This window comes from Macaca fascicularis, chromosome 11 (assembly GCF_037993035.2).
Source record: "Macaca fascicularis isolate 582-1 chromosome 11, T2T-MFA8v1.1".
NCBI lineage: Eukaryota > Metazoa > Chordata > Mammalia > Primates > Cercopithecidae > Macaca > Macaca fascicularis.
This window is the reverse complement of record NC_088385.1, coordinates 138,805,864-138,820,996: the sequence shown is the minus strand read 5'-3', so window position 1 is coordinate 138,820,996 and position 15,133 is coordinate 138,805,864. Positions and strand designations below refer to the sequence as shown.

The window sequence follows — 15,133 nt, the reverse complement described above, 5'->3', positions numbered from 1 at the left end:
TTCCCAGCATCAAAGCCCTCCCTCATCCTTTCATGTGCTGCTAAGGAGTCACTTCGACGACCCGACCCTCACGCTCTTAGCATTTCCTGCCCCCAAAAGGATCTTGTTAGACTAAAGGCTGAAAGCCACACGTCTAAAATACTTTTCATATCAACAAAGAGATTAACACTAGGAAATTACTTGCAAATAAAACTGGCAATTATTCTCATTAAAAATGGATGGTTAAGAATTCAGGGCTTCATCCTTCATAAAATATAAATGGCTTAGTTCTCTAATTTAATTTTTGAACTAATAACATCCTTCATACTTAAAAAGGATAAATGTCTACAATTAAAGTTATTCATTAATCCCCAAATAATTTAAATTCCATGTTAAAGGCCCATTGTGTGCATATGGCTCATGACTTGGATTTTCAGTAGCTTTGGTTATTGATTGTTAAAACAAAATATTCCATAAACACATCAATAATTAATGATCACTTCATAACAACCACCCTTAAAGGAAAATATGATGTTCCCAGTTGAGGCTTTCTTTATTGACCAAATCAACTTGTTGATCTAAAATTTCTTTTTTTTTTTTTTTTTTTTTGAGATGGAGTCTCGCTTTGTCGCCCAGGCTGGAGTGCAGTGGCCGGATCTCAGCTCACTGCAAGCTCCACCTCCCGGGTTTACGCCATTCTCCTGCCTCAGCCTCCCGAGTAGCTGGGACTACAGGCGCCCGCCACCTCGCCCGGCTAGTTTTTTGTATTTTTAGTAGAGACGGGGTTTCACCATATTAGCCAGGATGGTCTCGATCTCCTGACCTCGTGATCCGCCCGTCTCGGCCTCCCAAAGTGCTGGGATTACAGGCTTGAGCCACCGCGCCCGGCCCTAAAATTTCTTAAAAGTCGGCCTATTTGTTATATAATATTACTACTACCATGGTTAAAAAGCAACGTGTAGGTTTTTACAAAAAAACAAAACATCTTATGAACATATTTCAAGGTTGGCTACCAACCCTGAATGAGATTAAAAAGTACCTGGTTTGGAAAAAGCCATTCTTTACTTTCTTTATTATGCAGACTTTAGGTAAATCATTTTCCATTTAAGAATATCATGATCATTCCTACTACACAATGAGATTTAAAAAATACAGTCAACGTATAAATATGCATGTTACAATGGCCTGAGAAAAGGAAACTGTTTTTCAAATTTAAATCCAGTGGGGAAGGCTTCTGTTTAAGGAAGCTGACAGAGCTCCGGAAAGGGTCTAACACGTCCTCTCCCCCTCCCTGGAAATTCCATTAATGTGAATTTAAACTCCAGGGGAGGCATGGGAAACGGGAGACAGGTATCTACGGGTCAGAAAACCCACACAAATGTATGGTTTCCTAAGAGCTTTGGAAAAAGGTTGAGCTCAGACCCATCGGGGAACCAGGAAGGAGGTGGCATGACATGAAGACAGGGAAATTAGCAAGGAACCCCAGGGGCAGCAGGGCCAGCCCTCTCCTCACAGGATTAGGGGAGAAAAAAAATCAAATACCTGCTTTGCCCAGAGCCCTAAATAAGTATCAGATTGAGCCAAAATTCAAAGGCAAAAATACAAATACAGAAGTAAGGCCAGGCCCGGTGGCTCACACCTGTAATCCCAGCACTTTGGGAGGCCGAGACGGGTGCATCATGAGGTCAGGAGATGGAGACCATCCTGGCTAACATGGTGAAACCCTGTCTCTACTAAAAACACAAAAAATTAGCCAGGCGTGGTGGCGGCGTCTGTAGTCCCAGCTACTCGGGAGGCTGAGGCAGGAGAATGGCATGAACCCAGGAGGTGGAGCTTGCAGTGAGCCGAGATTGCGCCATTGCCCTGCAGCCTGGGCAACACAGCAAGACTCCATCTCAAAACAAAAACAAAAACAAAAACAAAACAAAAAACAAAAACAAATACAGAAGTACTAGCAGTAAATATAGGAAAATATTTTCAAACTCTTGCGAGTGGGAAAAGTCTTCCAACATAAGCTTTAAAATTCTGAAGCCATAAGGAATAGAGGAACATGTATCACTCTACACCTAAGTTCTGCACAGAGTCCGCACAATCACTTACAAGACAGAGCGTGGGGAGAAAACAGCTGGAGGACACACTGGGGACCAAGAGTTACTGCTCATCAGACGTCAAGAGTCCTTACGAATCTGAGCAAAAGGCCAATCACTCCACAGCAGTTCAAGAATGAATCAACATTTTTCCCTCCCCACCCACCTTCTGTGACAATATAGTACCTAAATTATGATGAAATCACACTCTAATCTGCACAGATTTGATAAAGCTTAACTTCAGTGGTTCAGCGCTCTGCAGTCGGTCCCTTGGCTGGAACCCCAGGCCTTACTCTAACATATCTAACTTAGGGCAGTTACTCTTAACTTTCTAAACCTTAACATCTGGAAACAACTGTATCTGCTTCAGAGTTATTTTTGTATTTTTATTTTTTTGAGACAGGATCTGGCTCTGTTGTCTAGGCTGGAGTGCAGCAGTACCATATCAGCTCACTATAACCTCCACCTCCAGGGCTCAAACCATCTTCCCACCTCGGCCTCCTGAGTAGCTGGGACTACAGGCATGTACCACCATGCCTGACTAATTTTTTTTATTTTTTGTAGAGGCGGAGTTTCACCATCTTGCCCAGACTGGCCTTGAACTCCTGGGCTCAAGCGATTCTCCCACTTTAGCCTCCCAAAGTGCTGGGATCACAGACATGAGCCACTGCACCCGGCCTGTAGAGTTACTTTGAGTATTCACTGAGAGATACGCCTAAAGAAGCACTTAGTACAGTGTCTGGTACACAGTAAGTGCTCCATAAAGGCTGGTTCTATGTTATTATTCATTAATGGAGTAAACGTTGCACATAACAGCAACTATCAAATCCTTCCCTGCTTTTCTTCTGTCCCTAACATGTGTTGGAGCAAGCACATTTCCCTTGGAACCATGCCCTAACAGGTCTGGGACTACAGGCATGCGCCACCACACTGGCCTGTTATTTTTACTTGTTTATAGAGACGGGATCTCACTATGTTGCCCAGGCTAGTCTCGAACTCCTGGCCTCAAGTGATCCTCCCATCTTAGCCTCCCAAAGGGCTGGGATTACAGGTATGAGCCACTGTTCCCAGCCTGGGGTGCTGTAATTTCTAACTACTTCTTACTCTTCATCCAAAAGCCTCAAGGATCCTGTCATCATTAGGTTCTAAACCAAGTTAGTTAAAAAACCAAGAACCTCCTAAAGTACCTGCTGTTTTTCCCAATCACTCCAACCTCGTCATTGAGTCAAACCATGTCCTGCCCCTGAGGCAGCAATAGTCTACTTAACCACAATTCAACAATCCTGAGGCCTAGTCACCAAAACACCTTATAATTCAGACACTTCTGTTTTCTACATTTTCTCCACTAACATGGACACCACAGTGTATAATTTACACAATGAATTACTGCCAAAAAATCATAATAATTATGAGAATGAAATACTGACACTACCACAAAGTAAATGAAAGACGCAAATGAGAGACTCAATCAAGCCCTCAGTTTCCACACAGTCAAAACAACATTCAAGAGACCTTTTATAATATTAGAAGAAACTCTAATGATAAGATAGCAAGTTGCTACACACTAAGACTTACTTTGTTCTCCAATGAGTGACAAGTATGTTTGATCTGGCAGACTACCAAGAGCTTAGTGATGCTTAGTTTGGCTGAGAACACAAAGCTATTAAATATTTTAATAGGAATTAAGGCAACAAAATTCTATTGTACCTCTATATTTAAATTTGAATAAAATTTAAAAAATCTTTAACACTAAAAACAAAATTCCATATAGTCAACTTCACATAAACTTTTTAGCATTAAATATTAGATGCAGCACTTAGCATTTAATAAAAATGGAGTAACTGATTTTTAAAGCTTCATGTTAATGTGTCATGCATAATAAACATATTTCAGAACAAACAAATACGACATATACTAATACATGGAAAATATATTAATACAAGTCTCAGGATATCAAATCTTCGGGTAATTTTAGCTTTAACTATAGCAAAATCATCAATACTAGAAATGGAGAAACAAACAGATGTAGTAATATAGTTTGGATCTGTGTCCCCACCCAAATCTCCTGTTGAATTGTCATCCCCAATGTTGGAGGTGGGGCCTGGTGGGAGATGAATGGATCATGGGGTGGATCCTTCATGAGTAGTTTCGCACCATCTCCTCAGTGCTGCTCCCGTGATAGACAGTGAATAAGCTGTTGTGAGATCTGGTCATTTGAAAGCATGTAGCACCTCCCTGTCTCCCTCCTGCTCTGGACATGCTAAGACATGCCTGCTCCCTCCTCACCTTCTGCCATGAGTTAAAGCTTCCTGAGGCCTCCCCAGAAGCAGATGCTGCCCGGCTTCCTGTACGGTCTGCAGAACCGTGAGCCAATTAACCCTCTTCTTTATAAATTACCCAGTCTCAGGTATTTTTTTATAGCCATGCGAGAAATTACTACCAATACAAGTAGTAATTACACTAGGCAAAATCCAAAAAGTTATTTTACCCATATTTGCAAGAATAAAAGAGAGAGAGAGGATATGTAAATGAATAAGGGAAGAGAAGGAAAGTGTTGGGAGGCACGAATTAAAAGGGCTATTTTTATATTGCCCTTCATCACATAATGAAGGGTAAGAACCATCAAATTCACGCTGAACTCACTGAGACTGGCAGCAAGTGATCGCAGTGGGAGGTGAGAGATGCTCTTTCTGTGCTGAGCTTTCCCAGCATCTACTGTGCAGGTGATTCAGGATGTGGGAACAAAAAGAATCGAGAATGCCTGCGTCTATGCCACTTGCAGTCCAGTTACAAAAATGTCCAATAAAAAACTTCCTGCTAGGCACAAACACTTAAGATTCCTTCCCAAGTATACACACGCAGCAGAAAGATTTTCAACTTCCCTAGTAAACATATAAAAACCCCATAAAGCACGGTGACTGAAGATGGCATCATAGTTAAGACCACGGTTCCCAGTTGCCATTTATTAGCCAAATTCTTGACGTTCCTAAGTCTCAGTTTCTTCATCGGCACAAGAGGGAGAGTAAACAGCAGCTCACTTATAGGACTGTTAGCATTAAATAAGATTAATATGCAAAAAGCAGCTTAGCACGTGACTAGAATGTGGAACTCCCTCAATGAACATTCAGAAAAAAAGGAAAAATCCTGGTTTGGGCTTTAACACCTGTTATAACTTAATTTAATGTGACATAACTGAAATAGCAGGAAAGGTCAATGCTGAACAGACAGTAACCAGCTGCAAAGCCCTCAGATGAGGAAAACCAGGGTAGAATTCCCCTTCATCAGTGGAAGGGCGGCCTGGGCCTGGAGATGCCACAGGGACCTAATCACAACACAGAAAACTGCCAAGAAAATGTAACGTGAAGTGCCCCCAAAAATCACACTTTAAAAAGCCAGAACAAAGCAACGTTACTGAAATCAACGCTGTCCTGAGCAAGAGTGCTTTTGCATCTATGTGTGGTTAACAGCCCACTCACCACTGATTCTGACTTGGGGATTCAACTATATGGCCGCTGAAACACACCCAAGTCCTCAAGTCCCTAATGCTCCAGTCTAGTTCAAATTTTGCTATAAGTCTTCCCTTTTTCTTTGAGGAAAATAAGTAGGGTGTGATCTTTTCACCCATTAACTCACAAACCATTTTAAAGCATTACATGCCTAAAAAGCAGCTGTAATCATCATTGAGCTTTCCCACAAGCAGGACTGAATCATGATAAATCATAATGACGACAACTAGTGCTCATGAAGGACACATACCAGCTCCACGTCAGATGGGACGCTCAATCCTAAGGGGGCAACGAAGGGCTCTTCATTTTCCTCTAAATTTTCAGCCTCATTTTTTTCTGCATAAAAAGAAAATTTAAAAATTCAGAACAATGCAGGGAGGAAGGCACCTGCAGCAAGACGGAAGCATGTGACTGGCTGTTCCTGCTTCTTTACCTTCTGTTTTACTTCTAGAAGCCAGTTTCAGCTTTCTCTTCTACCTACAACGCAAGTGAAACTCACTTTACAAAATTCCCAATGAGGCGGGGCGGGGGGTGGCAGGGGCGGTTGCGGCAGGGAGGTGTGGTGCAGCAGCAGGAGTGTGTCTAGGGTCAGACTGCACGGCATTCCCTTGGTATACACAGGGTTCTAGGACCCCTGCGGACACCAAAATCCACATGTGCGCGAATTCCGCTTTTGGTCCATTTGAACCCACATATACAAAGAAGCTGACCCTCCATATATGCGGGTCTCACATCCCTCAATCTGATCCCTGTATGGCTGAAAAAAATCCTCATATAAGCGGACCTATGCAGTTCAAACCTGTGTTGTTCAAGGGTAACTGTAGTTAAACTCCTGCCCTGCCACTTGTTAGCCCCAGGATTCTGCTGTTCTCTGTTTTGTCACAGGCTGTGAAGTCATCGCATCTACTCCCAGGGCCAAGTGGGGCTCAGGTGAGATAGCCCACCTGAACATCTCTACCATAATCTTCCGCACTTAGCAGATGCTCAGTCCATGTTCCTTTTCCCCCCCGCATCTCTTTCAGGTATGTAGGTAAGTATTTCATTGGTATCGCTAAGATTTTTCTCCAACTATTTCTGTGGATTCCTGACAGCATGACACAACACAAAGTAATCAATTCCTAGATAAATGATTTTCATCTTTGAATTGTAAACTACCTGGGTATAACTGTCAAGATTCCTCCACCCAAGCAAATTACCTCTTTCACAAATAATCAATTATTTTTCCATTTCTGTTTATTCATTAACCATTCACTTAACAAGTATTTGCCTACTACGTGGTAGACAAGGTACTACACGTTATCTTTCTGTATTCTAAGGTACCTAAGTACATCTCAATAACTCAGATGATTACCAGTTTAAAAAGATACACTGAAATGTACAAAAATACCACAGCAAACTTTAAAAAGCTAACTTTTTTAAGGATTTCAATGATCTATTGAGGTTCTTATTTAAAAACAGATGACATTAAAGAAGCAAACCTTAAATCTTCATGAAAATAAATGTTTCTTTCATACACAGTAAAGGCTCTTGAAGCAATCAATAATTTGCAAAGATCTCCTGTCAAGCCTCATTCTGTGAAACCAAGGAGGAATTTTAAGCAGGTTTCCTGGTACATAAAAACTTGGGTATTCTAGTCTGATCAGATACAAGTTGATTACAATCCCTATTAAGTTACAGTTATTTAACACTGTCCCATCCATTTCTGTTTGAGTCCCCTGTTCTTTCAAAAATCAGAGACAAAGCTGGGTGCAGTGGCTTACACCTGTAACCCCAGCACTCTGGGAGGCCGAGACAGGTAGATCACCTGAGGTCAGGAGTTCAAAACCAGGCTTGCCAACATGGTGAAACCCTGTCTCTACTAAAAATACAAAAAATTAGCCCGGCATGGTGGCACACACCTGTAATCCCAGCTACTTGGGAGGCTGAGGCAGGAGAACTGCTTGAACCCAGGAGGCAGAGGTTGCAGTGAGCTGAGACTGTACCACTGCACTCCAGCCTGGGCTACAGAGTGAGACTCTGTCTCAAAATTCAATCAATCGATCAATCAATCAATCAGAGATGAATGAGAGGGCAGAGATTTACTACTGCTTTTTAAAAAGCTCTCTGTAATTAGTAATCCTGTCATTCAGTTTCAGTAACCAAACGACACAGTAAGATTAGAAAATACCAGAAACACTGGTCTGCAGCGATTTTCTATTGGTAAAATGCCAAGCAGCAGATGTTTCCTCTTTCTCAAAATCTCTTTGGGAATGAGGCAGGAGTGTGTGTTTAAAAATGCAACTTTTTATATTCCAAGGTAGACTGCCTTAAAAAAAATAAGTAAGGCTGGGCACGATGGCTCATGCCTGTAATCCCAGAACTTGGGGAGGCCGAGACAGGTGGATCACTTGAGGTCAGGAGTTTGAGACCAGTCTGGCCAACATGGTGAAACCCTGTCTCTACTAAAAATAGAAAACTTAGCCAGGTGTGGTGGCAGGCGCCAGCAATTCCAGCTATTCGGGAGGCTAAGGCATAAGAATTGCTTGAACTCAGGAGGCAGAGGTTGCAGTGAGCTGAGATCACACCACTGCACTCCAGCCTGGGTGACAGAGCGAGACTCTGACTCAAAAAAATAAAATAAAATAAATTTAAAAATACAACTTTTACTATATTTTCCTAAAATGAAAAAAACGATTAAAACATTGTCTAGGCAAAAAGCCTTTCCTTAATGTTAAGTTATTCACAAAAATAAAGGCATTTTAATTGAAATAGCCTTTTGGGATGGATGGGTTAAATAGATTTGTTCTATTCTTATATATACCTTTATTTACAAAAAAAACCCCAGCTTTAGTAGCATAAAATAAAAACCAACCATTGCAATAAAAACTCAGATTTAAATAAATTCAAATAATCTTTTGTTTAAAAAATAGATATATAGCAGTGAGGGCCTGTCCCCGCCCCATTATTCCCCTAAAAAAGAGGAAAAAAATGGATATAGAATAATGATGAAAAATTATGAACATCTAAAGGATAGAAACTTGACTGAAAATAGTAAAGATGGCAGAGATGGAGGCACCATCAACTGCTTTTGGCTAGTATCACAAGGCTTTAAAATACTAACAAACAATACAATAGAGTAATTTTGAAAATCAAGACATAGGTAGACATATTGACGGCTCAGGAAAAAAAAATTATTTTAACAGAATGTGACACTCAATGTGGCTGTTAGTGGTATTGGATTCTATCACAATATGCACGTGTGTGTGTGTGTGTGTTAGGTGTTTCACTTATATTAATGCAAGTTAAACATAAAACGTCAAGCTCTAAGTTTTATGTGGGCCCAATTTCCATTAAGGAAATTAATCAGCATATAAGGTAATGTTCTGAGAACATGATTACAGAAAGAAAAGAAGTAACACTGTAAAATACTAAAGAGAATTTTATCTTAAGGAGAAAGCAAACTAATACTCAGAAGATAAACTAAGTCATGCTGAAGTTCTCAAAATTCAGTAATTGTAACAAACTGAACACCATTTAGCCCAATAATTACACTGAGACAACGGTCCACCAGCGAGAACCGGGGCTGACAAACTCTATAAAATGCCAGACAGTATCAATAAATATTTTTGGTTTTGTGGGCCATATGGTCTGTTTCATTTCTTCAACTCTGCTGTTGAAGTGCGAAAGTGGCAACAGACAATATGTAAACAAATGAGCACTGCTGTGTTCCAATAAAACTGTTATTTTCTTTCCAATATTTTAGATCTGTGGTTGGTTGAATCCACAGATGTGGACCCGATAAGCTGACTGTATTTCAACTCTTTATTTGTGAAGTGGTTATAGTATCTATTCTTTCCTTCTGATAAAAACACCACAGATAGAAAGTCGAACTCATGTGTGTCGCTTAGAGATAAGACAACAAAATCACAACTATCCAGAACCCTAGGAAGGAGAGCTTATGCTGGATAAATAAATGGGTGTTTACTTTTTAGACCTGATAGAACATTTCCAGTGCATTGTAACTTCTGAGGGATGGGTAGGTTTGAAAGTTAATGCAAAAAGTCTTAAGTACCTTAACTAGCCTTTAACTCGGTATAATTACAATTACACTTGAAAGTTTCTCTAAAAGCTCATAAAATAGAGCTGTGCAACAGTAATTCTTGTGCCCACGAAGTAAGGAGCAGGACTAAAGGCAGGGCAAAAGGAAAGCCTGTGTGCGTTTGCCCCACATTCTATCATTCCATTAGGACCGCAGCCCTTGGAGAGTGCCGACGGGTAGAACCCTGGTGCAGTCACAGCACGGAGTGGCAGACATCATTTTGCTTTAATACTAAAATGCTGTAATTGCTTCACACTTGTTAAAAGATGTGTTACTTCGCTGGACGTGGTGGCTCACGCCTGTAATCCCAGTGCTTTGGAGGCGAAGGCAGTAGGATCACTTGAGCTCAGGAGTTTGAGACTAGCTTGGGCAACACAGTGAGACCCCATCTCTTTTTAAAAATTATTGTGTATTTTATAATAAAAAAATTTAAAGAGATAACAAAAAAGTGTTACTGAAGGAGAAACGAATGAAGTTCCGAATAACAGATTAAATTAGCTCTAAAACTGAATCTCCATTTGATGTAATTCCACTTTACTAAACGTTTGAGTCAGTTTCTAAGTTAACATTCTCCTTCTTTTTAAACAGAACATCCTGAATATAGTGATCCGTCTTTAATGTGTCAGGTTCATGTTACCATTATTGGTAACTAATGACTGACCATGATGCAGTGCTGTGGTAGTGGAGCTCTCAACGCTTACTGAAGTGATTAAGGATATTTGTGTCTACACCACATGAGCCCAGGTTTTTCAGCAGCACTATTTTTTATATCCAAAGTTTTCCATGTTAATCCAGAAAAGCATAAATTCCAAATCTTTAATTTAAAGTACTGTGATAAGCATATGCCCTAGGTGGCACCAAGGCTACCGGAGAGCTGTGTTGTTTTCTGGGGAGTAGTAACTCACTCACTGTGTCCTTCCACTGGGCATGTGTCACTGTCTCAGTTGTGCAGGGATATGGAGAAGCAGATTGGTGAGAGGGCGGTGAGGTTAATGTATCCCAGCTCACACCTATTCTTTCACTGCCTCAAGAATGAATCCCTGAGGATATTAATGAACACGTTAACAATCTAGAAACAAATAATCTGGAGCGAGTAATTCTGTTACCCGAATCAATGAGAAATAAATGATCCAATGCATTCACTTTCCACCTCCACTAATCATTCCTGTTCTAGTTTTTAACTTTGTTTTACCAAAAGCAGGAATACCACTTCCTCCCGTTTTCCCCTGTGGTCACAGTGGTGTTATCATGAGTCCAGAGATGTGTTCTGCAGACTTGACCATGGTGCATGCAGCCTGTGTGTACACATGTAGCCCCACACCAGCAGTCCAGGCAGTTCCCGCTCACCTCTCTGTTTCGAAGGCTCCTCCTCCTCCGTCGGCTCTGACGGGTCATAATAGTCGCTACCGTAAGTGAACCCCACGGCATTGTAGCTCCCATCCTCTGCTAGTGCTTCACTCAATCGCTTGTATTCTTCCTCTTGAATAAAAATGAGAATTTTATCAACAAAAATAGAAAATTACTGAGAAAAACTTTTATTTCTAAAGTTGTAGCTATCAGTAAAGCATACAACATACTTTTTTCAACCTCCTTTTGAGGTAAAATATTTTTTAAAATTCACACTTTATATCTATCAATATGTACTTTTGTCAGTACATGTTTACCCACAGACAGCTGAATACACGTCTTTTGTGGAAAATTTCTTCCTGCTGAGAAAATCTTGGGATTAAGAACTGTATTAAAGATTGTTACGGCAAAGACAAGAACATCAATTTTATTTATACGATACTGTTAAAGAAGAACAGTTAAAGAGTTTGGTTTTTGTTTTTTTCAAATCCCAGTCTGCCCTCAAAAGCTGGGAAAATTCTTTGTGGCTCTATTTATAAACTATCCTGAGGTCCTCTCAGAACGCAAAGACTCCTGTTTTTCCAATCCACTGGGTACTGTCAAGATAATATCAGAAAGAGTGAGTATAAAAAATGAATGGGAGTAAATTTTTAAATACTTAAAAATTTTAAAAAGTTTGTTGCTGAAGTAAGTTTGTCTTGAGCAGTACCTTGCCTTGCCTCCTCCTCAAGCAAGTCCGTATGCAAGGCTAAATACCTCTCTTCATCACACAGGGCCTCTATTCGCGCCTCCTCTTCAGACAGCTGATAATCTCTGTTCCACGTGGAATACTCAGCATCGTACTCAGAAAGGTCATGCAGGTGACCACGTCCATCATATCTGTAATGTGAACAAACTGGTCAATAAAAGGAAATTAACGTCTAGACTGGCGTGTGTGTGTGTTTTTTATATATATATATACACACATACTTACCGATTAAAATAAATAAAAATATTAAAACAAGTATAAAAACTCTTCCCAGGTTTACATTTAATTTGGATAGTCATATCTCACCTACTTTTAAACTCAAGTTATCTTAACAAAGTCTAAATTCCTTTCCACAGTAAGATAACATTTATAACTAAAGGCAAACAATCCATTATTAGGAAAAATGGTATCCACTTCACTGGCAGTTCTTACCATTATGGTTTGGTCAACCATTCAATGCCACTTGCAAAAAATTATTATTTTTTTCTGAAAAGTTAAATATCATAGCTTACATTCACACAAACCAAATACATAAATACCTATCCGTAAGAACCAAACGGTCGAAATTTCCTCGCTTCTTTCTGCTAGTCCCGAACTCTCAGGAGAGATCTTCACCAAAGAAACTTGCGTCCATTGGAGGTAAAATCTTGGCTAGGCTCGCCCCCTAGCCACTTGGCTGAGGAAATAAGTGCTGGGTTATGTGATAGAGAGACACACATACATCGGAACAGTGACATATACATGCAGTTTAAGGAGGTTCACTGGCAACAGAGCAAAACTATTAGAAGATACGGTATCAATATTTCCTTCTGAACTTTATACCCGCAGGAAGTAACATACATGAAGACACTTCCATGTTTCTCTTGCATGGACCAATCAGTAATTTAGCCAAACAATGGGAGCACTTTCTGCTATGCTTTTAACATAAACGATCCAATGAGGATGCTGTCAACGTGTAAAACTGTCAGATAATAAATGAGTGAGTTAGTGAACTTTACTTAAAACACTCAGATTTAGGGTTTCAAAAACAAACAGAGAAACAAACAAAAGTCTGCTTATTTTTTAAATGCTGACTTTTGTAATGGGAACCAAAAATATTAATGTAGACCAAAAAAGACATTTACAAGAAAAAGGCCCAAAATTCCAGGGTAGTCAAGTTACTGCATTTTATTAAATTTCAAAATTAATTGGACTTTGATGTAAACCTCCTTAACTTACAAATGTAGATTATTATTAAAAATACTATACATGTACATGTGCGGCGTTTGCTCCCCACCAGTTTTGGAAGACCTAACTCAAATCATGTACAGAATGATAGGAAAACTGTACAAAGAGCTCAGACTTCATTGCTTACCAAACTTTAATGATAAATATCACAAGTGACACTTTGGAAAAGCAAGCCTGATAACTCAGGTGACACATTCAATATAAACCATGGTGTGAAGGCACAGCAGGCTTGAGCGGAGCACGGAGCCATCAGATCCAGGCATGATCTGATTCCGCAGCCCTCCCTTCACCAGTTCTTGTTTTCTAGCTCTAATTCCAAGTGGAAACGTCAGGGATGGAAAAAGGCCTATTTGGTCATAAATGTGTCCATTCTGGCCAGCTCAGAGGTCATCCCTACGGTCATGATCCAGGGCTTTGAAGAATCCAGTTTTAATGGTCTCAAACGATGGGCTTTCTTCACGTGGAGAGACTATTCCACAGTTTAATGGTTGGTCATGGTTAGCTTTTCAGTCCGGGCCCCAGAAGTAGCCGAACAGGCAAAAAAGAAAAAATACCACCCCACAACAACCCCAAAACCCAGAGACGAGGGGAAGAGGGACTGAAAAAATGGGAAGAGGGGAGCAAACCACCTACATCATGTAACGTTATCCTTTTCAAATCAAACGCCTTTAGAAATCCCTAATCCCAGGCCCCCACTGCCCATAATGGCTAGACACCCTCGAGTGACGACCTAAAGCAGGTTTGATTTGAAAAGAAACAACACATCTATATCCCAGCTCCACCCTTCGGTTTTAAGAGACAGTGAAACCAGCCCTAAGAACACTATCTCTTCCAAGGGCAAGGCCAGGGTCCGCACGAAGTCAACTGGCCGCCAACTGACAGGCAACTTCGCTCACTACCTCAATCTGTCGAACTCGTCGGATTATCACCAGGAAGTCAAACGTCATGCCGTTAAAGTACCGGCGCTCCACTGAGGGCGCTGGGGTCGTAACAGGTTAAGGCTAACTCACAGGGTCCAAAAGAGACTTTTAGCCACGGTCTCAGTGAGCGGCGGTTCGGAAGAATAAAGGCACGCCTCCCAGGCTACCCTCCCAGTACACCGAGCAGTGGGAGCGCGGCGAGTAGAAAAGCAGCGCGCGACCCCATGGCATCGCCGGGCGGCAGGCCCAGGTGCGCTCAGAAGCAGACCCTGGGCACTGGCAGCTTTCACCGCGCGGAATCGCCAACTGCAGCCCAGCGACAGGGTGAGGGGTCAAGGGGGCTGCGGGACCAAAGACGATCCCTCCGGAGACGGACGCGGCACGCAATTCCAGCCAGTGCCTTAGGGCAGGTTTCACCGTCCCCCTCCCCACCAGAACACCAGCAGGAGGTGGGGACAGGGGAGGGGGTGTCCCCCAGATCCCCGCTGGCTCCAGAAAACCCTCTGCAGTCCTTGCAGTCAAGTCAACATCAGACGAGATCAAGCGGGTGAGGGAAGGGGAGGATCGACGGGTGGGGGGAGGAACCGACCTGTCGATGAGGATCTTGTGGTCCCCCATCCAGGGGATGAGGTGCTGTCCCTGTTCCTGAGCCAGGGCCCGCTCGTCGTCCCGGAACAGCTTGCAGGCATAGCCGAAAACCAAGAGCTCCACTCGGCTGCCCCCACCGCCGGCACCGCCTGGCCCGGCCTCCTCCTTCGCGCCACTTTTCCTCTCGGGTTTGGCGCGGCCCCCGCCCGCGCCGTACATGACAGCGTCCCCGGCGTCCAGGCTGGTCCTCTTCTGTGCCGCGCGACGTCCCTGATACCTCCACTTGGCCTACCCCTTCAGTCAAATGCCCCGCATCCCGGACCCAACCTCAACACCGCCGCCATAGCGGGCCACAAAATGGTGGAGGGGCAGCTTCCGGCAGGAGGGCCCGCATTTCCGGCGAGCGGACAGGCAGATTCGTCATGGCTCAAAGCTCTTTTAGCCGCTAGGAAATATTTTGGCGTTAATTTTCGCATTCAGATGCGCCGCCACAATAGGTGCTGCTGTATTCGGTGCAAAGTGCAATTTTACTGTTCGTTTTATCGGGCAGCCGTCAGGTGAGTGACGAAAGCGCGGCGTGGGATCGCGCGCCGGCTTCCGCTGCGGCCAGTCTGGCGGCGACGGAGTCGGAGGGAGGGGCCTTGCGCGCTCTA

The 15,133-nt window shown here is 42.4% G+C and overlaps 1 protein-coding gene across 7 annotated transcripts in view; it reads right to left on the bottom strand.

The window, feature by feature from the left end:
• The window catches only part of SFSWAP (splicing factor SWAP), a 94,194-nt gene extending 79,360 nt beyond the window's left edge, over positions 1–14,834 (bottom strand). For 5 of the 7 annotated variants that reach the window (XM_005572640.4, XM_005572641.4, XM_005572642.4 and 2 more), the window contains exons 1-4: positions 14,482–14,834; positions 11,707–11,876; positions 10,998–11,129; positions 5,823–5,908 (exon numbers count right to left, since the gene is read on the bottom strand). In XM_005572640.4, the coding sequence (XP_005572697.3) occupies positions 5,823–5,908; positions 10,998–11,129; positions 11,707–11,876; positions 14,482–14,699 (606 nt within the window). In that variant the 5' untranslated portion in view covers positions 14,700–14,834. The remainder of the gene's footprint in view (positions 1–5,822; positions 5,909–10,997; positions 11,130–11,706; positions 11,877–14,481) is intronic. The other 2 variants (XM_045366313.3, XM_074008431.1) reach the window with 1 other exon arrangement.
• Between the last annotated feature and the right edge of the window lie 299 nt (positions 14,835–15,133).